General features: G+C 35.4%; 1 protein-coding gene across 1 annotated transcript in view; it reads left to right on the top strand.

Moving 5' to 3' along the window:
- The first annotated feature begins 12,232 nt into the window (after window positions 1–12,232).
- The window catches only part of LOC126967653 (uncharacterized peptidase C1-like protein F26E4.3), a 69,054-nt gene continuing 54,260 nt past the window's right edge, over window positions 12,233–27,026 (top strand). Inside the window, exon 1 of the mRNA XM_050812232.1 lies at window positions 12,233–12,486. Within this exon, the coding sequence (XP_050668189.1) occupies window positions 12,476–12,486 (11 nt within the window). The 5' untranslated portion in view covers window positions 12,233–12,475. The remainder of the gene's footprint in view (window positions 12,487–27,026) is intronic.

Genomic DNA, 27,026 nt, shown 5'->3' with positions numbered 1-27,026 from the left:
AACTTTTCTGTCGACTATCAAGGAGAGATGACAATATAATATAATTATAAAATAATAATACTGTTGCATAGCAACCCTTCGAAGTATATGACGAGAGTTGTCAAACTTCAATACATTGTTAATTTCAACAGCTCCGTCAGCAATACTCGTAGCTCAGCGGAAAAGTGTTTACTTTAGACTCTGAAGACCCGGGTTCGATACACCTACCAGTGTATGGATTCTTTTGGGGTTTTGTAAAGTTAAAGGAAATTTCTAGTAAGTTCAGGATCAAATCGAACAGAAAAAAGGGATGGAAAATGTGCAAGCAGGATAAAAATAGTTAAAAGAATTTTCTAGTACAATTTAAATTTAAAGATGGAATAGGAGAATCATTTTGAAAATAGAACAGATCCGGGGGTATATAAGCCGTACTATGCGTGGCCTACGGCAGTTTTAGTTCTGACTCGAAAGTGTAAAGAAGAAGAAGAAGAAAAGAAGAAGTAGTGAAAAGTGGAAGTGTTCCAAGAAGAAGAAGATAGAAGAGACTTAGTGTTCGGTGCGGTGTGACGCGTTGAAGGTACCGCCGCCCACAAGAGGAACAGCGGCAGACTGGCGAAGTGCAAGTTCAGAAAAAGTGAACGCAAAGAAAAGACTCGTTCTTATAAGCGGAGTATTATTTCCAATCCCTGACCCACTCCCGTGTCAATACTTATACAATATAATATTAATAAACTTATAGTTTATTTAGTACAGAATCACCGAGATACTAAAAACTATTAATCGACACATTAATCTATATTGGAGTTGGTCAACTTTATTATATGTACCAGTGGGAGGCTCCTTTGCACAGGATGCCGGCTAGATTATGGGTACTACAACGGCGACTTTTTCTGCCGTGAAGCAGTAATGTGTAAGCATTATTGTGTTTCGGTCTGAAGGGCGCCGTAGCTTGTGAAATTATGCAAATGAGACATAACATCGTATGCCTCAAGATGACGAGCGCAATTGTAGTGCCGCTCAGAATTTTTGGGTTTTTCAAGAGTCGTCAGCGGCACTGCATTGTAATGGGCAGGGCGTATCATTAGCTGGAATGACCCGTTCTCCCGATTCTCCTCCTTTTCCATCAAAAAAGAGCTATCTTTAGCGATATAGCTGGGTTATTATAACTTTACAACTTCTAACAATTATAAAATAAGACTTAGCCCAGATGGCTGCGAAACTGAAGTGGCAGTGGGCAGGGAACATAGCTCGACGGACAGATGGACGTTACACAGTAAAGTCCTCGAATGGCGACCACGTACCGGAAGACGCAGTGTTGATAGGCCCCCCACAATATGGAGGGACGATCTGGTCAAGATCGTCGGAATACATTGGATAGGGCAGCGCTGGAGGGAAGGCCTTTATCCAGCAGTGGACATCTTCCGGCTGATGATGATGATAAAAAAAGATAAAATAATTATGCCATCTGAACATTATGAACTCGCAAATCATTTCCACATAAGCATAGATTCTATGCTTATTTCATTCATTTTACTGTATGTCTGTGATTCTAAAGCTGAGTTGAACACACAAAATGTGTCCTCTAGGCTCTATGGAACAAAGTATTACGTCATAAATCTTATAGCCAAGTTCGAAATGATTTAGGGCTTTCAAGTAGTTTCACCTGACGCACGTGTTGCCAGGCAGGCTTTTTATAGACTGTGGAATGCTTGGTGCAGCGATTCGCCAAATCCGAATACGACGCTATGAAACTCCACGTTTAAATGCGGTGAGAGCATAAAACTCACCCGGTCAATCTATTATTAGGTATGGCAATTGTTTTTTAGTATGTACCAACTCGATTTTAACATTACATTATCGATCTGTATAAGGAATGAACGTCTTTACCGAACTAACAATAGCGTGGCTGAGGAGTTTTCCCAAACTAAAATAAAATGCAGTTCAATTTATAATGAAAAATGCGCTGTTGAGTAGCATTAAATAACTCTCACCAACTGTTGTTCAATGATACTCAACAATGCTACATGCTAATTTAGGATAGCTTATGTAAATCGTTTCTTTTTTCTAATAGTAATAATTCTAATAATGTTTAGTTCTAATAGTTTAGTTTAAAGCAAGAAGTAGTTAAGTATGTACACATATTTAAATGTTTTTTTAGCGCAATAGCTTGCTTTTAACAAACTTAAAGTTTGGCAAGATATATATCAATTAGTTAAAAGTGTACTTTTTTTTTATGGAATAGGAGGACAAACGAGCGTACGGGTCACCCGAAGTTAAGTGATCACCGCCGCCCACATTCTCTTGCAACACCAGAGGAATCACAAGAGCGTTGCCGGCCTTTTAGGAAGGTGTACGCGCTTTTTTTGAAGGTACCCATGTCGTATCGTCCCGGAAACACCGCACAAGGAAGCTCATTCCACAGCTTTGTAGTATGTGGAAGAAAGCTCCTTGAAAACCGTACTGTGGAGGACCGCCACACAGATAGTGGGGATGATATCCTAATTTGTGGCGTGTCGTGCGAAGGTGGAATTCGGCGGCAGGAATCAGGTTGAACAGCTCTTCGGAACACTCCCCGTGATAAATGCGGTAGAAGACACACAATGAAGCGACGTCTCTACGCAACGCCAAGTGATCCAGCCGTTCACAGAGCACCGACAATTCGAGCTGCTCTGCGTTGCACGCGGTCAAATGGATCGAGCTGATACTGGGGTACTTATTAAATTTAAAATAAAAAAAAATAAAACTCTTCCATAACATTCGCTGCACAATTTGCATTTTTGACGTGATAAGGTCTTATAAATCGATGAACCCAGGAATAAGTGTCACGTTCCTGTGTCCTGAGCCGAGCGTGCGAGCGAGAGCGGGACTAGTTAACTAGTGGGAGGCTTCTTTGCACAGGATGCCGGCTAGGTTATGGGTACCACAACGGCGCTTATTTCTGCCGTGAAACAGTAATGTACAAGCATTATTGTGTTTTGGTCTGAAGGGCGCCGTAGCTAGTGAAATTACTGGACATGAGACTTAACTTCTTATGTCTCAAGGTGACGAGCGCAATTGTAGGGGCGCTCAGAATTTTTGGGTTATTAAAGAATTCATATTGCACTGTAATGGGCAGAGCGTATCAATTATCGTACTTGTAATCAAATCGTACTCGTCTCGTCCTTTATTGTGATAAAAAAAAGCGATAGAGACTAGAGAGGCACGAATGGCCCAAGCGCTCGGCTTGTGGGCTGTGGCGCTAGTATTGGTCGGCTAGTGTAGTAATAATAGGTTATGTTACAATTTTGACGAAAAAATTTAATATTTTGACACATCAAGATCGTTCAAAAACGTTTTATTGTGACGTTATCACGTAAAATTATCGTCCGTAAGCCGACTTTACAGAAACCAATCGGAATACTGGGTCTCAATATCTCGAGCTATTGCCAATTCCGCGATCATCTGGAGAGCAAAGCCAAATTGGTTTCGACGAAACTGGACGTCATAAATAGAGCACGGCAATACTTCAAGCCGGCCGACATTCTAGCGCTGTACAAAGCGCAGGTCCGGCCACATATGGAGTATTGCTGTCATCTCTGGTCTGGCGCACCCCAGTATCAGCTCGATCCATTTGACCGCGTGCAACGCAGAGCAGCTCGAATTGTCGGGGACCCAGTGCTCTGTGAACGGCTGGATCACTTGGCTTTGCGTAAAGACGTCGCTTCATTGTGTGTCTTCTACCGCATTTATTACGGGGAGTGTTCCGAAGAGCTGTTTAATCTGATTCTTGCAGCCGAATTCAACCTTCGCACGACACGCCACAAGTTAGGATATCATCCCCACCATTTGGATGTGTGGCGGTCCTCCACAGTGCGGTTTTCAAGGAGCTTTCTTCCTCGTACTACAAAGCTGTGGAATGAGCTTCCTTGTGCGGTGTTTCCGGGACGATACGACATGGGTACCTTCAAAAAAGCGCGTACACCTTCACCGGCCGGCAACGTTCTTGTGATTCCTTTGGTGTTGCAAGAGAATGTGGGCGGCGGTGATCACTTAAATGTGATCGACGTCCATCCTTGAACGAAAGATTGAAAGTGATATGCGCTGGCGATTACAACGTGCCGCTCAGCAATTTTGAATAATCCAAAATTATTAACGGCTTCGCAATTGCCCTCATTACATTGAGATAGGAGATGTTAAGCTACGGCACCTATCAAACCGAAACACAAATAGTGGTTCATACATCTGTATCACCCATGTAAAGAAGTTTTTAGAACTGGCTACTTGTGAACAACATTATAAAACAATATGCATAAATTTTGAAAATGGAACTCTTTGCCAATATCATTGAGTATGTATCTTTTAAAGTAAAGTCCTCGAATGGCGACCACGTACCGGAAGACGTAGTATTGGTAGATCCCCCACAAGATGGACCGACGATCTGGTCAAGATCGCCGGAATAGGTTAGATTAGGACCAATCGTCATTGCGATCTTTGGGGGAGGCCTTTGTGGTGCCACTGTTTACAACTGCTTTATTGAGTTTAAGACTGGTCGCATATTAATGCGTGAGATTTCTCACTGATGAACTGCGTGAGAGAAGGCCTTCTACGGCGACGCGACGACTAATGATAACGTCAATAGAGAATTGTAGATTCGGACAAGCTGAGGTATCAGTATGAGTCAAATACATAAAATTCTCCATGTACATTCAGCGGTCAGGAATCTTTGTGTCCGATTTCTAATAATTTGACCGAAACCCAAAATCTCCGTCGTGTTGATTGGTGAAATGGTTGAAAGATTTAACGAAGGTGGCTCAAATGTATTCGACATACTATCGGGTAATGAAAGCTGGATTTACTGTTATGATCCCGAAATCAAAATACAGTCTGCTCAGTGAGTGTTTCCTTGCGATGAGATGCCAACTAAAGTGAAGACAGGTTGCTTGCGAAGCTTGGGAAAAAGTTAGGTCATTATGCGACAATTATTTTAGAGGATCGAAAAATAGTTACTGCAGAGTGGTACAGCAACAATTGGACGTAATTCCAGAAAAACGCTCCAAAACACAATCATGTACGAAATAAACTGGTCACGTGATTCATATTAACGGACTGACAAAAAATGGCAGCCCTACTGTCACTCTTTAAATGATATCATGACTTCGTAGCTCAACCCACATGTATGGAATACACTAATATTTATTAAACTTTAAACACGAATTCCTTAATATGTGATTTTTGTGGTTTGGAAAGTTTTTCAGGAAATATGTCCAATTGTTTGCCACTTGTCTTGGAAAATGTTCGGGAGAAAGGACGAGTGGACCAAGTGTTTTTGAATACACAGTATTTTGAAATCATGCAATAAAACTAACAACGTGGTAGCTTAATCAGTTTTTATTTTCTAAGAACTTTCATTTTGACCCTCGTGGTATGCCCATACAGCAGCCGGCAGATGATTCCACAAAGTTGCTGATCGATGCAAGAAGTTTGCGAAATGCTCGGCTGTGGATCAATGTAGGTAAGGTCAGATTATTTACCACGACCCGTCACGAGAAAAGCATGCAATCGTAAATTAAATAGTCATTTGCCACTTGAACGATTGCTTACCAGCCTAAAAATACTACATAGATTCCAAACTATAGGTACTTACTATATATACTGAGTTAATAAAAAAAATAAAAGACATAAAAGGCATTTATTTTCTCAGAATTGATTCCTTTAGAATTGTTTTTGATGTCATTTCTAATATACTAGAAACTACTACCACCAAATGGCGCACTGAGAGAGAAGAAGAAGCGCAAGAAACTCTCCCAGCATTCTTTTTTTGCGCTGTTTTTAATTAAATATACAATATTGTACTGTTATTGCTATTGCTATAAAATAATCATGATCCCAGGCTGTCGGATAAGTAATCCAAATATCAGCTGTGGAGTAGTAGGATTGACGAAAGAGCCATTTCCTAATAAAACATTTAAATTTATTTATAGATAATGCCTGAACAGTGGCTGGGACTTTATTATAAAAATGTATTATACATTTACCATTAAAGCTATTATGTATACATTTACTCTGTATCTTATGAAGCCTACTAGAATTAAATACAAGCAATCCCTTATTTCTAGTGTTATAATTTTTAGATCCAGATAAAAAAAATTAAATTAAAAACTTCGCGAAAAATACCATATTTATTTATTTTATTGGATATAAATCCAGCCAGCCAGCCACTTCAAATAAATAACTCCTCAGGCACCAGGCCTGTCCCAATTTCCAAAGCTTCCACGAGGTCCTTTATAAAAATAAATCTACATTCATCCGACGTTGAATCGAGGCCATTACGAAACTGTGACGTAAACAATGATTATAATTGCCTGAATGTGCACTGGGATAAATGGAATGTTTTGGAATCTTTGTGAGTAATAATATATTATTCAAATGCATTAAAATAGTCGTGTTTAATTTTCATTATATGTATATACAGATTATATATTATAATATATAGTTTTCAGGTATGTTTCAGATAAGCCAAATAAGTGAATGTGTGAAATTTGGTCAGCTAACTATGGGCAATATAAGGATGCTCATGGTCATTCTAAGGGCAATGGAAAGAGCTATGTGCGGAGTTTTCCTGTGTGATCGAATTAGAAATGAGGAGATCCGCAGAAGAATCAAAATCACCGTCATTAATCCCAAATGGTTGTGAATCTGAAGTGGCAGTGGGCAGGGCATATAGCTCGATGGACAGATGGCCGTTGGGGCAGTAAATTCTCGAATGGCGACCACGTACCGGAAGACGTAGTGTTGGGAGGCTCTCCACAAGATGGATCGATGATCTGGACAAGATCACTGGAATAGGTTGGATGAGGGTAGCGCAGGACCGATCGTCATCAATATCTTCGGGGGAGGCCTTTGTTTAGTATTGGACTTCTTCCGGCTGAAATGATGATCGTCAGGATTAGTAACTAGTAACCTAAAAGTACCTAGTACTGTTACTTTAGATTTTTAATTCAACGCATAAAAAATATGGCTCATTATTATTACAAACTCATCCAAAAATTGTTCAAAACATATGTGTTACGAAATTTAAAAGAAATGTTAAGGGTCGTTTATGTGGTTAAGGTTCATCTTATCAGCCGGAGGACGTCCACTGGTGGACAGTGGTAAAGGTACTATAACATAAATGTATTTCTTAATGATACCACAGATTGGGAATAGAGCAACCGTCCCAAGATCTTCTATCAAAATCAAAGCGATCTAAGTTTCATGCATCCGTCTTCTCTGGTCTGAGGAAGTAATTTGGCAAGGGTAGTAGTTTTTGACGTTCAATAAGTGATTTCAAATCCTATTTTAAATAAAAATATTTGATTTTTAATATATCCTTGTTTGGCATTGTTTAGGTTATCCCTTATTTGGGATCAAATAATTTCTGTGGAAGTGCTGCGATAATAAAAAACTCTTGAGGCTGGAATTTCGTAAATCTTAGCTGACCTCTACACAGCGAAAGGAATATTCCTACCGAATTTCACGTCTTTACGCCTTATGATTCCAGAGATATTGTAAAGAGTGAATACATAGACGGTAATCTCTTATATATAGAAAATAATATAATCCCTACTAATATTATAAATGTGAATGTAAGTTTGTTTGTTACGGCCTAACGGTGCTACTGAGCCGTTTCTGATGAAATTTGGTACAGCGATAGACTAGATCTTGGGAAAAGACCTAGACTACATTTTATCTCGGGAAAATCCATGGTTTCCGCGGGATTTGTAAAAAACTTTGAAATTCACGTCGTTGAGCTATAACTGTACCAATCGTAGGTTTAGTTTGCCAAAGCAATCTTCCTTTGAAATGGACGTAATTCCAGAAAAACGTTCGAAACCACTATAATGTCGAAATTGAGTTAAGAACACAAAACTGGTCACGTGATTCATATTAACGGACTGACAAAAAATGGCAGCCCTACTGTCACTGTTTAAATGACATCATGACTTAGTAGCCCAACCCTCATACATGGAATACACTAATATTTACTAAACTTTAAACATGAAATTCTTAAAATGTGATGTTTGTGGCTTGGAACGTTTTTCAGGAATTACGTCCAAATAAGATTCATATAATATGTTGGGAACGGGAGCGAAAACGGGAATCGGAACTGGAATAGGACATGAGATAATCTTAAATTCCAAACTTGATTATTATTTTTAAAAACTCTTTATCTGCTTGGATGGAGTCGCGAGCATCAGCTCATCAACGACAAGAGGCACAGAACCCATAATATAACCTTGGTAAGGTCTTACTGTTTGGGTCTTGAAGTTTGCGATTCTACGTGGCTTTCAGAAGCTATTCAGGTTCAAAAATTTTCCATAGAGTTGAGACGCGGACAGGAAACACTGGAGGGACAGCGGTTCGTCACTAGTCATGTAAATGTAAAGTTTAGTAGGCTGATTTGTAAATTTTCCAGCAACGTAAGGGTTTGCTCGTAAATAATTCTAGCAGGCTTCATTAGATACATAATAGCTTTAATGGTAAATCTATAATACATTTTTATAATAAAGCCCCAGCCACTGTTCAGGCATTATCTAAAAATAATTTTAAATGTTTTATTAAAAAATGGCTCTACCGTAAATCCTACTACTCCACAGCTGAATATCTAAGTGATCGGACAGCCTGGGATAGATTATGATTATTTTATAGCAATAGTGTAGTGACAGTACAGTATTGTATATTTCATTTAAAAGAGCGCAAAACAAGAATGCTGGGAGAGTTTCTTGCGCCGCTTCTTCCCTCTCAGAGCCCCATTTGTTTCCGAAGCGGTAGTAGTTTGATTATCTAGTATATTAAAATTGATTAAAAAGAAAATAAATGCCTTTTATGCTTTTTTGTGCCTTTTCAGGTCACCTAACGTAACAAATGACAAGAGATTCTAAAACAGAAACATTTTTTTTTTATTGAATAGGAGGACAAACGAGCGTACGGGTCACCTGTTGTTAAGTGATCACCGCCGCCCACAATCTCTTGCAACACCAGAGGAATCACAGGAGCGTTGCCGGCCTTTTCACAGGAGCGTTGCCGGCCTTTAAATAATATTGATACATGGCGGGCGAGGATCGAACCGGGGGCCGTGGTGAGAGACAATGGTTTTATCTATTGCGCTACCGACGCTTATAAAAGTGTTGCTAAGGAAGCGTTAAGTTTTTAAATAATAGCAGATAATTTTTATAAAATCTGCTGTTGATTTAATTTAAATTATTGTAATTAATGTCTCTATTAAAAGTTACAGTTAAATTGTTAATGTTCAGTGTAAGATCAATAGCTTATATAAATAAATAAAGACAATTTAGATTAGTAGACAATTAAAGTAAACTTTATCTTTGTTAATTAAAATTATAATTAATTATTATTAATGTATGTAATTCAATTATCCTTTGGTACTATGGCATCCATGATAAAACCATAAAAGTCTTAAATTTTGCTATACATACGTATAGCAAATTGGATAATAAATTTACGAATAACTCAATATCGCGACAACCGATTTTGATGATTCTTCTTTTTATTGGAAAGGATATACTTCAAACATAGTTTGGTGAGAGTTTGTTTAGGCTCTGATTACGGAATCCATGACAAAGTAACGGAACTAGTGATGGGCCGAACATGGGTTTCACCGTATACGAACATTCAGCCGAATATTCGGTAAAACTTTTACCGAACCGAATATTCGGTACATTTATTTTCCTTCTATTAAGACCTGATTATAATATATTATTCTAAAGAGTTTACACAGCAGCCTAATCCCAAAACAGCTAGATAGTAGATACCTATATTTTGCATAAAGTTATTATCTTTTTACCAGAAAGCTATACTCTAAAATACTTACCTCATTACACTGTACACTCAAATCATGATAATACACGGGTCAATAACAGTAAAAACTTTGAGTATCACTTTGCCGAATATTAGGTGATTCAGCCGAATATTCGGCCGAATATGAATATTCGGTAAAGCTGCCGAATATGCCGAATATAAAACGAATATTCGGCCCATCTCTAAACGAAACTCTTCAATTCTTAGGAGCAAAATAACGATACTCGGCCTAATCTTTTTTATGCTATCCGGATATTTAAGTCATCTACCATAACAGTTATGGTCAAGTAATTATCATAGTCGAATATGATGATCAATGGGACTCCTTAACGACTTACAGTAAGGGCAGAATTTCTAACTGTCTGTAATCAAATTGCGAAGCACTTACGTTCATTGCTGCATTGAAAAATTTTGTATATCTACACAAATTTAGGCAAATTGTTAGTTAGTGTACTTCAAATTCACTAAAAATCATAAAATAAAAAAAAAAATTAACAAAAAGACAACCAACTTCAAAATCACTTTTCCAAAACAATAGATTTAATTTGCACTAAAAAGTATAAAAATAATTGCGTATTTTTATACAATCTAATTCTAGTTACAATTATTGTAATTTTTGGAGTTGGTGTCAGCCAAGATAGGTTGTTACTACATACATAGTTATAGGTAAGATGTGCTTGAGTCGTGAGGAGGCGAGAGGCTAGAGCGGGTCGCGGCGGAAGGACACCGATTCCAAAAATAACAGTAATCGTAACTATAATTTGATTAATTAATTAGATTGTATAAAAATACGCAATTATTTTTATACTTTTTAGTGCACAGTATATCTATTGTTTTGGAATAGTGTTTTTGAAGTCGGTTGTTTTATTGTAAAAATTTTGTTATAAATCCAATCATTGAAAAAAAAAAATTATCGAATTAGGCGTTACATTGCGGAAATGGATAATTATACAAATGATTTAAGTTTCGATAAATTCGACACGTGTTTCGCCTCTACACCTCATCCTCAGGACGTGTTGCCTCGCCAAAATCTGGCACGAGTCTCATCGTCAGTCTCGACTTAAATCATTTGTATAATCCAATCATTAATAAAATTAACCCCCTTTTACCCCCAACTCCTGCCAAACGGTGCTAGACCCAACCTTTTAATATATTAGAAAACCCGAAACACGATTAACTAAATTTTCTTGATGGACAATACCTGCAAAGATGATAATTACCGGACTTAATACCTGTTTTCAATATAACATCCAATATTTGAAGGTAAAATTAAGTTCAATCGCAAATTGATGCATTATTTAAACTTAATTTCATTATTAACAAAGTAACTAGGCCATGTCCGTCTCAAAATATAATTCTAGACTCCTCAAGGAATTTAACTAAAATTGTTTCACCGTGAAAGCGGAGCGAATGAAGTTATTTTCGCATTACATGCCATAGAAAGATCAGCTAGAAATCTAGTTGGATTTATGGTTTTGATACGTACATAATACTATATACGAATAAATATTCAGCATATTATATGTGTTATAGTAAATATATTTCTTGTAAGTTAATTGCATAAATTCAAAAACAATCAACATTTTTAAATTTTTAAATATTCTAGTCCAATTTTAGGCACTATTAATGTTATATTTTGTTTGATAATGTGTTTTGATTTGGTTTGTTGCCAATGCTCTAAATACATGAAAACCATTTGCTTTATCTTTATAGATTGTATAATAAAAATCTAGTGACTCGTCAGGGATGAAAAGGCAATGCTAAGGACGCTTGTAATTGTTGAGACGTACAAAAAGTCAGAAGTTAAATTTCCAGAATTGCTGTGAAAACGTCGAAAAAATTGAGGATGTCAGTTAACCTCTATTTACAAAATACACGCTCACTAACACAAAGTGACATAGATGCAAATCGCAAGTGTAAGATGTAGCTTGTCACGCACACTAAAGTAATAAATCTGGCCTCTTTTCATCGGTAGTCTAACAGCAAGAGACTCTATCTAGAATTCTAGAGTCTAGACATATAAATTATCTTATTATATAATAATTTCTGACTAGGTCGTACATTTTTGAAAGAGCACAAATTGTGTTGCACACAAACTGACTCCTACAACAAATGTTATTTAAATCAATAAATGTGTCACAATTCTATGACATATTACGCGCATTGTTGTATAATATTTATAGCTCATTGAATATCTATACCCATTTAATTAATACCAGCTGATAATAACAATGCTCGGTAAACAAATAATATTCCTGAGAATTGACAAGCTCTTGTAAACACTTACAGAAAGCTGCGTAATGTCTGAATCACACTTCAAAAAGTGAGCCATTACATACCGCTTCAGCACATAAGAAGTTTATATATATTATGTATATCATTGTATGTTACGTGTTATTAAATCAGGTGTATGCCGGCGCCAAGCGCAGTTACATTTTGCTAAGCGCGCCAAATCGACGTCGCGTAGAACAAAACGTTCCCGCGCAAATTGACGCGAATTCGAATTTCGAATGTTTTTAATTTTCGCCGGCCAGTGTAAATAAATGCATTTAGCATAGACAGAATTATTCATCGTGTATTTTTTTTATTTGTATGGCTATTACAGTTCTGTAGAGTAATATTTGCATTTATTTTCTGTTGAATGTTTTGAGAAGCTGTCATGGCGAAGATGTAAGTAAAATGAGTTTTTTGTTACAAATAATTGTTTTCCGAGTCGGTACCGGCTTTTGTATTGCAAATTACCAATTGTATTGTTGGAATTTCTTTTGTGATTTTGCCATTCTGAAGCACAAGGTTTCTTAGAGACTTATTTTTATTTAAATTGCATAGTCCGTACAGCCTACATATAATATATTTAAGTAATTCTAGCTAAAAACCTTTGTATCTAATTATAGATCGTAAAATACCCAATTTTATTCCTAAATTACCATGAATTTCCTATTTTCTCCTTGATCTTATAGGTAGTGCATGAAATGGGGCCAAAATAAGGGAATCTTATTTTTTTAAGCTGATTCATGTAATTCCCACCTCACGGGCTTTATAAATTAGTCAAAATTTATTTATAGATACCTAAATGTAAATTGTAAGGGATTCTAAAATCTGATCTAGGTAGGGATCGAACCCGGACGCGAATCATCGGGGCATGACCAAAACTAGGTATATAGTGGGAGGCTCCTGTGCACAGAATTCCGGCTAGATTGTGGGTACCACAACGGCGCCTATTTCAGCTGTGAAGCATTAATGTGTACTTAAATTACTGGGCAAATGAGACTTGACATCTTAGGTCTCAAGGTGACGAGCGCAGTTGTAGTGCCGCTCAGAATTTTTGGGTTGTTCAATTACCCTGAGCGGCACTGCATCGAAATGGGCAGGGCGTATCAATTACCATCAGCTGAGCGTCCTGCTCGCCTCGCCCCTTATTTTCATAAAAAAAATATATATTGCCAAAAGACTTTTCTGAATATTTTAATTATTTTTCAAGTAGCTCTTCTAGGATGCTGCAGTCACAAGATATTTTAATTTTTAGTTAAATATTATTGTTCCACTGAGGATGAGGACGAGACAGTAAAAAAAAAATATAATGTAAATAGTTTCCCTATTTATTATTAATGAGAATTTTTTTAAAAGGCAAGGCATTTATTTATAACTGGTACTATAATTTGTTATTTTGATGTTAATGAGAAACTTAATTAAGTAATAAATGTGATATTAATGTAAATATATGAAGTATAGATTCTATATTTTAATATTTTGTTTGTAAAAATAAAAATTATGCGGTTTTACGAAATCGAATGCAAGTGAATTAGTTTCACAATATAACATATTAAAAGTCATAAAAGGCATTTATTTTCTCAAAATTCATTCCTTTAGAATTTTTTTTGATGTCATTTCTAATATACTAGATACTACTACCGCTTCGGAAACAAACGGTGCTCTGAGAGAGAAGAAGCGGCGCAATAAACTCTCCCAGCATTCTTTTTTTGCGCTCTTTCTAGTAAAATATTCAATATTGTACTATATTAATATCGGCATAATATTCAAAGGAATATATATATATATATATATATATATATATATATATATATATATATATATATATATTATATAACTTATTCATAAAATAAAAATATAACGTAATAAAACCCTTGCTGACCAAGAGAAGGGTTCGAACTCACTCTCCCTCTTGGGAAACAGAGCTTGGAACTACTCAGCCAACCTGACTTGAAATCAATAGTTGATATTAATGATTCAACTTCACCCCTACTCGCGGCCGCCTGCAATGCGACATGCGATAGATGGACGAAAATATGCTCACTTCAAAAACAAGATTGTTTCCTTGAAGGATTGGCAGAATCTTAGATCATTATGAGTAGAGTATCTTAGATCATTTATTCGAGTAGATAGACTGTGGCAGCTGTGAATACGTCAAAAAACATTGACGTTGACAGTTAATCTCTATTTTGAGCAATGCACACACTACACAAAGTGACATACAAATCGCGAGTGTAAGACGTAGTTTCTCATAAAAGTAATTAACCTGGCCTGTTTTCATCGGTTGTCTAGCGACTCTATGTAGACGTGTAAATTATCTATGGAGAGTAGTTAGAGGGTAGTCGTAAAATTCTCCTTATTATAAATTAAACACTTTTAAAGGATTAAAACGCGTGTAATTGTAACTGTGTTTTTAGATTAGATGTTTGCGAAAAAGTTAAATTTTTATTATTATTTTAGTTAGCCCGACGTTTCAAGACCTTTCCAGATCTCGTTTTCAGGGGGATTTATTATATTCTTGACCTGCCACATATTCAATATATTCCGGCCTGATTATGAAAGTACGCCTAGGGCGTCTATACCCAAAACTTTGAACAGTTAGGTGTCACACATAATCTATTAATATATGGATTGTTTAATAGATCCAAACCATGAGAAAAAAATGGATTAATAACATAAATTAACTACGACATCCTAAGGATTGAAAATAGACATATCAATATTTGTGAACCTTACTTCTGTCGAACGGTTGGCTCAGTGGATGAGAGCTCGCACGGAACGCGATAGGTCGCGTCTCGCTTCGATCATAATTTTTTTCTTAAATTAAATTTATGAAACAGAAATCTCTTAAAAGAATAATAATTATACCCTTATGATTCTGTGTGATTTGAAATTAAATCATAATTTGTATAATAATAATATATTATTAAATTAAAGCAATGAATCATTTACCTCCATTGCATTTGTAGGTAAATGATTCATGGATTATGTTGAAATTGTCATCATTGACCATTGATCAATAATGTTAAGCATAAATTAATTAATTAGTTACTCTATGTTTAAATAAAACACTTTTTAAAGGATTAAAACGCGTGTAATTGTAACTGTGTTTTTACGTTAGATTTTGCGTAATAGTTTCACATTTATTACCTATTATTTTAGTTAACCCGGCGTTGTCTTCCAGTCCCCTTGAAAAAGAAAAGGAGATCTGGAAAGGTTTTGAAACGTCGGGTTAGCTAAAATAATAATAAAGATGTTACTTTTACGCAAAATCTTATTTTAAAACATTAAGAGTGTTTTATTTAAATGTGTAACACCCGCGTTAATCAAAGAAAATACTATGTGTAATAGTTACCTACTCTATGGTGTAACGGTGCCACAGAGTAAATATTGATAGGGATTTTAGAATGTTAGGTTGAGCGTCAACCTCTATTTCAATAAAACAAATCAATACTTTAATTGTTTATGTTTCATATTAATCATATTCTGTTAATATTATATTATTGTATACGTTATCATTTAATCCATTTTATCGGGCGATAAAGACACTATAATTGTACTTCTACGTGCTTATTACTAAAGTAATATCTCGAGTATAATATGTGGATTTATAATAATATTGATATGTTATACAATAATAAATACCGGGAATGACGGGTAGGATACTAGAAAATCCCGGGAGAGTGAGCCACCAGTCCATTATTTATGCTTTATATTAGGTTCGAAAACTGAAGCCGAAATGCCAAATTGAACCTTCAAGTATGTTGTATTTGTTTAATATTGTAAATAAATAACGATCTAATTTGGAACAATATTAATAAATAAGATACGTTTATTTCTTAACTCCAACACCAATAAATTCTAGCAACTATGTAACTGTCATTCTAATAGATACTAAACATATATAATGGCATAACTGATTTAAATAAATTAAAAATTCTAACAGGCGCCGATATAGTTTTAAGTATGTTTTAAGCATGGTGAGAAGCCTTGGTAATTTACATTATGCATTGTTTTATATGATTCATGGGGACATTCTGTTGGTAAATCATAATGATGTGTAAAAAAATCGTTAATCGCCTGTAGTGTTTTTTTAACGCAAGTGTTCTAAATTTAAATAAAATACTTTTTAAAGGCACGGCCGTGTAAAAAAAGAAGGACTCCGTGTCACCTTACTTAACGGTGACGCACCAAAACACGCCGGTAAACGTGTAAATACATAGCCCCACGCACACACTTACGCTAATACAAGTCGTTCGGCCGCCATTATGAGATTTGCCATCGTCTGTGACAGAAGAGTTTGCGTCGCAATAAAATATTTAAAAAATGCCGTCGTGCGTCGTGAAAAATTATTTGTGGATATATCATTATTTAAGGGAGAAAAAATTGTGTAACTAGTATCCCCCGTAACCGCACACACACTAGCATAAAGGTGCTTCACTTGCTACTATCATGGCTCGGAGGAGCTTTTTTTTTACTAGTCCGTGTTTAAAGGATTACAACACGTGTAATTAATTGTAACTGTATTTTTACATTAGGTTTTTGCGTAAAAGTTACATTTTTATTATTATTTCACCCTGAAAACGTCTCTGCAAAGGTCACTAAACGTCTGATTAAATAAAATAATAATAACTTAACTGTAACGTTTACGCAAAAGCCTAATATAAAAATACAATTACACGCATTTTAATCCTTTAAAAAGTATATTTTTTAATTTTCAACACACTTTCGCACAACTAATTTTAACCGACTTCAAAAAAAGAGGAGGTTTTCAATTCTTCAGTATTTCTTTTGTGTTTGTTATCACAGAAGACTAGGTGAACCGATTTTGATAATTTTTTACTAGAAAACTGGTGCGTCGCGTGTGGTCAAACTGCAATTTGCAATCTGACAATGCTATCCCTGATAAAACCATAAGTCTTAACGCTATAAGTATATGCGCGACAAATGGTCGAGTAACTCAATATCGTGCTACCCGATTTATATGATTCTTTTTTTTTTAATTTTGTGTTTATATTATGTGCACGTAAAAGTTAAGAAAAACAATTAAAATTTATAGCATTTTCATGGCAGCAAAATATTTCGTGATTTAACAAAGATCTTTCAGTGACGTCATGGCGTAAAATGACAACATGTTTCGTTAATTATCTCCTATTAACATGACATTGTTAAATACCTACTACCTACTAGTTGGTTATATATTGTAAAAAATGCACGAGATGGAAAAACCCTCTAAACAGATATCGGAAACCAAGGCATGGTTAATGCCGAAGTGATAAAGTATATACGCGTGGGAGGCTCCTTTGCACAGGAAGCCGGCTAGATTATGGGTACCAAAACGGCGCCTATTTCTGCCGCTCAGAATTTTTGGGTTTTCAAGAATCCTGCCGCTGCACTGCATTGCAATGGGAAGGACGTATCAAGTACCATTAGCTGAACGTCCTGCTCGTCTTGTCACTTATTTTCATAAAAAAATACAGGATGAGTTTTAGGTTACCCAAACCTTGCATAAATAATATAACGATAGCAAACTAAGATGAAACCGTAGAACATATTCCTAGAACTTGACACGGCGCCACCTAGTGTGTTAAATTGTTTATTTGAATTTCGAAGCACTCTAAGATAAACACTAACGACCCGATAAATAAACTTGGTAAAAGTTATGCCTGGGAATAAACTAAGTACATGCAAATTGTTGACTAAGTATATCGCTGAGAACACTGCCTGATAAGTAATATTCTGAAATTCTGAAGTTTTCCGAATGTCAAGCAGCCTTGCAAATAAATGCGGGAAACTTTATACGTAATATAAACCAAACATAAGCAACATGTCTATTTGTAAAAAAAATCCATATTCTTGCTTTATTCTCAGGTATAAGTTTATACCAAGTAAGTAAGTATGTAAGGCCAAAAGTCTTTTAGGGGTTACGTGGTATGTCACTGTCAGAAACAGATATCTTTACAAATAATCTAACCACAGGATATTTAAAGAAAATGTCAAAGTCAAAAATTCTTTGACAATGAAGTGTGCTGTTAGTGAAATTATTGTCTTTCGACGACATTTTTTAATAAATATAATATTTTGTACATTATATATTTCCTCTTAATAATAATTTATATGATCTTTTATTTTGGACCATAAAAGAGAATAAAACTAAATTTGAAACAGGAAAATTAAAACATTTAATGGGTTATAAAAATGCCGTTAATTCGGTCAAGGGTTTCACAAACACTTCTATTTTCGATATAACACTTAGCATTGTATCAAAACAGAACAATAAATTCGTTATGAGAGATAAAAACTAATTCGTAAAATACAGATGGTACGTATTGGAGCCAAGGTGAACCTTCAATTTATGGAATAGTTTTTATTTTCCTGCCGTAAATATTTGCATAATAATATTTAAGACGCACACTCCTATGACTGTTTCTTTAGGCACAATTCTTACATGATCGGCAGTGCTCGAATAGGGTTGCCAATCTCTTCAATAAGCGGAGAATGTCTGATTTTGCATCATCATTTTCGTATTGATAGCATAAGTAATGCTATAATTATAATTAAATAATATAAAAAACGGTGCCTATTTCTGCCGTGAAGCAGTAATGTGTAAGCATTACTGTGATTCCGTTTGAGGGCGCCGTAGCTAGTGAAATTACTGGGCAAATGAGACCTAACATCTTATGTCTCAAGGTGACGAGCGCAGTTGTAGTGCCGCTCAGAATTTTTGGGGTTTTTCAAGAATCCTGAGCGGCACTGCATTGTAATGGGCAGGGCGTATCCATTACCATCAGCTGTGCGTCCTGCTCGTCTCGTCCCTTATTTTCATAAAAAAAATGGATTTAATTTATCTCACCATGTAAATAAAATAACACTGTTTAGACACACACCGAAAATACCGAGCATCATGCAGATTTGAATTTCTGTTTAACGATAATGTTTTAATATTAAAAAATATATTTAATAGAGACGAGAAACAGCTTAGTAATCAGTGCCGCTCAGGATTCTTGAAAAACCCCAAAAATTCTGAAGGGCACTACAACTGCGCTCGTCACCTTGAGACATAAGGTGTTAAGTCTCATTTGCCCAGTAATTTCACTAGCTACGGCGCACTTCATACCGAAACACAGTAATGCTTAAACTTGTTGTGGTACCCATAATCTAGCCAGCATCCTGTGCAAAGGAGCCTCCCACTGATAATACGGGAATCGGTAATATTAACTGAAATTAATGACGTCACGACTCAATAAGCGTCACCGCATCGCATAAAGTTGTGGTTACTATGAGTTATCATTGATTTCAGAGCCGTGACGTCATTCGTAACCTACGCGCGTTTTCGCGAGTAATTCTGATAAAAAAATGGTCTGAAATAAGGTTTTTATTTACTAACACAGTACACGGGTGATAATTGTATCGAAACTAGTACTTTCAGTTATTTTCAGTTGAAACGAAGGAGAAAGAAGTAGTTGAGGGAAGCGATGACTGGTCTATGCATATGATCGTGAACGCGCGTTTCTTTTGGTGGCTGGAGCATTCTGTCATTCACTCATTTAAGTTCCCCCTGTATCTCCTAGCTCAGGCAGAGGCAGCTCCATTGCGATCGGTCCTATGCATCTCTTTTAATGTCACTCCATTCTGTCATTTAAAACTCTATATTTTTTTTTATATACTTCGCATTTTTTAAATGTCTACAATACGCACAATATCTTTATTTATTTACACTTTACAGTATGTATCTAATGTAGTCAACAGCTCTTGAGGTATTTTATTAAGTACATAATAAACATACGTAAACGTCTCAAGTGATTAAGCATTTTTGTTATCTCATTTTTCACAGAATGTGTTAAAAAATAATGAAGCTTTAATAAATGTAGACTTCAGAAAGTCTCAATGAGATTCTTCTAAAAATTCCTACCACCCTTCATGACCGCTCTTTTGCAAAGTGGTGGTAAATGGACACATATCGATTTTATAGTTTATTAGAGTAGAATAGAATACAGTATAAATCTTAAAATAATAAATTAAATTAAATAAATAATAAAAATTATTACACTATAAAACAATTTAAATGAACTGTGCGGCGCGTTATTCCTTTCTAAAAGGAGCTGAGTCAGTATATTGTTGGTCAGTGCAGAAGACACCAACCCAACACTGGTTTTCAGCGGCCCCTCGTGACATTTGGAGTAGACATTGTATTACAAAATCATTTAATATTTAAACAATATGTTATGTTTTTAAAGTGATAGTAAATTTGAAAAACAAAATTTTATTAACGAGGCGGGACTCGAATACACGACCTCCGGCGTTCCGTGCCGGTGCTCTAACCAACTGAGCCAACCGTTCGAGTAACGTATCGTTACAAAATCTTGTTTGCTTTGTTCAACTCTCAGTTCGTGGGTTCGAGTCCCGCATCGTTCATAAAATTTTGTTTTTCAAATTTTATTTGTGCATTTTATATTTAGGTTAGAAGCTATCAGTGAAACGTTTATTGCTTTTAAACTATTTTTCTCCGTAAATAAGTCTATTAATAATTTGTAAATAGCACAATTGAGAATAACCGCACTAAATATGTCAACATAATGATAAGAGCTTAGATATAAAACTATTACAATGCGCTTTGCATAAATCACGCTAAAATTCAAATAGCATGGAGTTTTTATTAAATAAAGGTCATTGTCCTAACTTTTAATTCTTCGCGATGCTTTTTGCGTGTATTTTTTATCTGTTAATAGGGCTGCCACTATACATTGATATTTATTATTATCGGTTGTTTTTAGGTTATTATAATTATTAATTTTTACCAATTATTTTTAACAGTTTTAGATGAATTACACCTAGCTACATAGTTAAGACAAATTAAGCTGGTTATTCTTTCTTCCATAGATTTGGCCACGTCGGAGCATTCTAGAACTTTCCAGACACAAGCAAAGAGCGCTAAAATGGCGCCTGTTTTATTTTTCGCGCACAGCAGCAGTGCGTGATGACAACTAGATAATAGTATGCGTTAACTAATTATCCAATGTATTATTAATCCACCGTAGCTGGTTTATTATTATTAGTGGGTATTTAAAGCAGCTGCTTCTTAGAAAGGTGTGACTGATTGAAACTCCTGTAATATTATGACACAGGTACTTAGTTTTGTAAATCAAATCAATTCAAATCACTTTATTCATATAGGTCAAGGAAAAGACATTATTTATAAATTTCTAAAGTTTTTTTTTCTTTTACATTTACTGCCATTCTGGAAAGGCCTTAAAAAAAGTTAGGAAAGAGTGTCAACCCTATTTGCTAACTGGATTATTGGCGCGGGCGCCATCGCAGTTTTAACGGTTAAAATACAATGTTTGTTACATCATGAAACAGAGAAGCGGTTCGCATATTGAAATTTACGAGGCTAATAACAATTTAAATATTTGTTGAGTGCAATTGTCTTCATTTCGATTTATGTTGTTCAAGTTTTAAGGGCTACTCTTCCCCTCTTATTATATCTGTAAAAAACTTGATGTTTTAAAAACAAAATTTGATTCTTTTGGCTTTAATGAGTACCTGATAGATTTTTTTATGAATTGTCATTATCATTTGGGCTTCCCGAAAGTGTGTGCCACTTGCACACACCTTCCATCCATTTCTTCACTGGGAGCAGCATACAGGTCGTTTACAACGGATTGCTAACTGACGCCCGTGAACGCAGAAGTTCTCTTACGGCCGTTCTCAATATACTATCCACAGATAGAGATAAATTACTACCTTCTACTGTCAGTAATCTGAATCTGTCACAATATACCCGATAAGTCATTCTTATCGCATTATATTGGGACGCGTCAATTGCAATTTCCATACAAACTTCTATCGCTGGTAATCTATACGTCGTTCCATTGACAGACAGCGTGTACGGATAAGATGAGTTACCGTCAATAAGTTTATTGGGACAGAAAAATCAACGATAGTTACGATTTTTATCTCAAGTAAGCGATAGACTGAATATTGGGAACGGCCGGGCCGTAAGTTTACATGCTACCTATCTCCTACACTGTTTCTTCTGAATATCCATGATATTTTATCATATCTATATTTTATATTATCATTAATTTGTTTTTGCTTTGTCTGGCTTTTCAATATTTTGACGGCAAACGATACATGTCAGTTACTATTTTCATATAAGCTTTGTGACAGCTTTTGAAATCTTTCTTAAACTAAATAGTTCTTCAAATAGTCAGAGAGCTATTTGTAATTTTTTTTCTCTCTCTCGAAAGATCTACATATCACTCGGGAGTAAGTTGCCCTAATTTGACACCCGAGTGGTGTATCGAGGCTTACACACCCTCGTATGTATATATAATCAGCTATTCATAGATAAGAGTTATAATATAATGCTATTTTATATCATACCTCCTGATATCCACGATTCGTCCTCGTAGATATAAAGGATTTTTAAAAATAATAAGCAAGTTTGGAATTGAAGATTATCTCATGTCCAATTCCAGTTCCGGTTCCCGTTAATCTTATTTCGAGGAAGATTGCTATGGAAGATAAACAAAAACTACTATTGGTAGAGTTATAGCTCATCGACATTAATTTCAATTATTCAAAAATCCTGCGGGAACCATTCATTTTTCCGGGATTAAATGTAGCCTATGTCCTTTTCCAAGCTGTAGTCTATCTATAGAGATATTTTGATGAAATTTGGTATAGCCAAATTTCATCAAAATCGGTTCATTAGCCCCGGCATAAAAGCGTTACAAACAAAGTTACATTCACATTTATAATATTGGTAGGTATACAAATGATTTAAGTTTTCTTTAGTGTTAATTCCGCCAATATTTGTTTTTAAAACAATTCGACACGTGTTTCGCCTCTACACGAGGCATTCTCAGGACGTGTTGTCTCGCCAAAATCTGGCACGAGACTCGTGTCGAATTGTTTAAAAAACAAATATTGGCGGAATTAACACTAAAGAAAACTTAAATCATTTGTATAATTATGGATTTCCGCATAGTAACGGCTAATTCAATATATTTTTTTTTTAATAAAAAAATATTACCAATTATTCTTTGCTGCTATAAATAATAGCATTCTATACAATAACGTTATGTATAGAACGTCATTGATTCTATATTTAAAAGTCTGTAATGAATTGGTCAAAACTTGTTTATGGTTGAGTACAGGACACAGGCGCCTTAGACATAATATTTGCGAATGAAATTCCTGAGCTGTCTAATTACTGATAAGAGTGTATGCGAGTAATTTGAAGCCTTGAGATGAATGTTACGTCGGTATAGATATAAAAATAAAATAGACCACAACATTTACAATTTACAACAAATCGAATTTTATGTGGTGGTTGACCACTTAATGTGACTTGCTTGACCGTAATATGTTACCATGTTTAAACAGTACTGATAATGTTAAGCTTTTATAAGAAGAAGCGAAATACATCGTCACTCTTTTAAATCAATATTTACATCTTAATCACTTACAAATAATTTTTTGTACAATTTATATGAAGCGTTGCAACATAAATGCTGAAACGTCACAAATACACGAGTACCTTAAAAATTAAAAAAAAAACTTAAGATATAAAAACAAAACACAAGACTTATTCATCGAGATGCCTCAATTCACTCACACAGTAATTAAATCAAGTAATTTTAGGAGTATTATATCAACATTGTAATATATATTCCTTCCTTGTGCGGTGTTTCCGGGACGATACGACATGGGTACCTTCAAAAAAAGCGCGTGCACCTTCCTTAAAGGCCGGCAACGTGATTCTTCTTGTGATTCCTCTGGTGTTGCAAGAGAATGTGGGCGGCGGTGATCACTTAACACCAGGTGACCCGTACGGTCGTTTGTCCTCCTATTCCATAAATATATATATTTTTTATGTCACTATACCAACTTTAAATTTACTATTTGTAAAGCAGAGCTCTTGATATCAGGATCCAGCGAGGACAACTAGCGTCCAATTCAGGAGCACCTCTCACATGCTCCGTCTATTACATAAATATCTCTGCGACAGAGCTATACTCGTAACTAATTAAAATAACGTCAAGAGCGTGTCGGTTTCAACGAATAGCGTGTACTTTTTTATTAGGAATTATATTTTATTATTTTAACGTGTGTCAGAATACATGTTTATGTTTAAATCAACGAGCTAAAGACTGTTCCGGAAGTTCTTATCACGGAGATTGTTCGTGGCTAGAAACGTGCTTTGCACAACTTACATCACCTGAGTTTGTCTGCAAGATTTTAATAAGGATATTTACTCACAAATTCCGCAACTGTTCTGAAAAACTTCACCCACATCCCATTTGAGATTGATAGCCTGGTGGAATTTATTTATAGATATTGTTCATTTATTATACCATCGGAATATCCTGGAATATAATTATTTGTAGACAGGGAAAAAATAAGATTCGCCCAGTGTGGACTCTCACCACTCCAACAACGGATTACGGGTCGTCTCCTTCTCTCAAATATGTGCGAAGGGAACGATGGTTGGTCCATGCGTCAACTCTTTAACGGGTGCTGTTTGTGGTGCGTGGTCGACCTGTTGTAGTTAATAAATCCTTATATTTATTGGATGCAATTACTAATTATTACTGTAATCACGACCATCATGTTCATGAATCATCCTTACACAAACAATGAATTCAAGCTCTAAAGGTTGATACATCCAATATACGAAAATTTATATTAATACAGTTTATTATTAATCACTTTATATGGAATGATTTATATTGAAAAGTGTGGCGATTGAGTTTTTTGTATGTTCGTCTCACGAGCTCAACTTTTCCGAACATATGGTAAATTCAGTAATTTAAAATAAATATTTATTGTAACAATTCAAAAGCGCTTAGTTTAAGCCTAATTTAATAAAGTTTATTTGACTTTGATTATAAAACGAACCTAATTAATAAGCCGGTTACGTTCCTGTGATTTCTCTGGTGTTTATTTACCATCGGGTATCCTCGCTCATTTTCCGTCGGCACAAATATTACTTCCCCAGAGTTCACAACAAACTTATGGCACATCATTTATGACATTCAGCCCTTGTTTTTTTGACATTATAAGTTATATCCCTACTAATATTATAAATGTGAATGTAAGTTTGTTTGTTACGCTTTCACGGCTAAACGACTGAACGGATTCTGATGAAATTTAATACAGAGATAGACTAGAGCTTGGATAGGACAGAGGCTACCTAGAAGTTTATATGGGAGTTCGTCATTTTCGGAGATAAAACCATGAAATTTTGTATTTAGGCACTTTTTAAGCAGTCATTTGTTCGAGCATTTTTGAAACTTTGACCTACATGGGGATGAAAAAGGATATTAAAGTTCGTTGGGAAATACTATTAAAGATACTGTCCACAATGACAAGGGATATCCGCTGTATCATAGAAGAGCGCTGCCACCATCGGAAAGAGCAGTTTGTATGTGTATTATTTGCAAATTATCCTAAAAAATGAAAAATTATATATGATTGCTTTTTACTTAAATGCTTTAAACATATATATATGTTGGCTAGGAAATAGATCGGCTCCTAGCCAGTACCGACTTACGTAGTGGCTACAGACCCTCTGTATGTTTTGTTCATACTCTTGCTCTTTTGCTCCATAGCTTTTTTCGCCAAATTCCCGCAATTAATGTGGACTGGGGCTAAGACGTTCTAAGTTCTTTTATGCCAGAGATTATAGAGTAGATAACAATATAGTTTAAGATAAAATAACTTCGCTATCAGATAACCTTGAGCTACGCAGTTTGTTTACATTGTTATCGGCTGCGACGTGGTGACAATGACGCTGTGACCTTTGACTAAAATATTAAAAATTTGAATAGAGATGAATATGACAATCCGTTATATCATGTTTTTATATACTGTGCGTTGAATAAAACAGACATTTTGGACTAGCCCGTTTATATGCATCTCTCTCAAATCTTTTCAATGTTTAAATCTTAGTTTATCTTTCCTCTGGGAAAGAATAGAAATATATTATTAACTCACAGAAGGGAGTGACAATAGCATTACAAATTGCCAGCCTAGCGAAACTCTCTTAGAAAAAAGCGATTCACTCGATTGTATGAAACGTGCAGTCATTGATAGATTGACAGATGACGGCTATAATCTTGTAAAAAAACGGAGATAGCCGAAATACACAACGTTTTAAGCAACTGTTAAATGCAATACTATCCGGATTGTATTCCGTCGCCAATCGCCATACTGTAATTACTACTATTTCAAACTTATGCCAAGTGACTGCACGTTTCATACTAAACTAAATTTTAATTTTTACTTAGGCAGTCTCGCCTCTCAATACATAGTATTTACATCTTCTGCATATTGCAGCAATACTTAGGTGTAAGGTTACTTTAATAATAATTTAGGTAGCCTGCGCAGGATCAGTCAAGAACTATGCATTATAATCTTCTATATAATCTGCTGTACTAGAAAGGATGCGAATGGTAAAGGCTGAGACATTGAAAGACCAACACCTAGCAAGTTAAGCTACCAAAGCTATCGAACGAGTGGCAACTGGCAAGTCTGAAGTGGCAGTGGTTAAATAAATATGATACGGAAATATGGCTTGTCTGATATGATTAGATAATCATATAAGTTTTACATGCTAACCCACTCTATTGCATTTTTTTTACTGGTGACAGAAAATGCGATAACAGTGACTCTCTCACCGGGCCAAATAATGTCCCCAACATTCTGTAATTTGTAAAATAGACGATTGACATTTAGATCATTTCTCTTCCTTGTGCTGCGAGCTCTGAATTAGCATAAATACTTGATACGACAAATTGGGTAAGGTTAAACTAGCAAGCTATTCTTTATTTATTAATTACGTAACTGGTAAAGTTTTGTATGCAAGTTCTTGTACTATTTACTTATTTTTTTATGGAAGAGGAGAACAAACGAGCGTACCCTGTTAGCGT

Source organism: Leptidea sinapis, chromosome 13 (genome assembly GCF_905404315.1).
Source record: "Leptidea sinapis chromosome 13, ilLepSina1.1, whole genome shotgun sequence".
Classification (NCBI taxonomy): Eukaryota; Metazoa; Arthropoda; class Insecta; order Lepidoptera; family Pieridae; genus Leptidea; species Leptidea sinapis.
The sequence above is the reverse complement of the archived record's forward strand: the minus strand, read 5'-3'. Positions and strand labels throughout refer to the sequence as shown.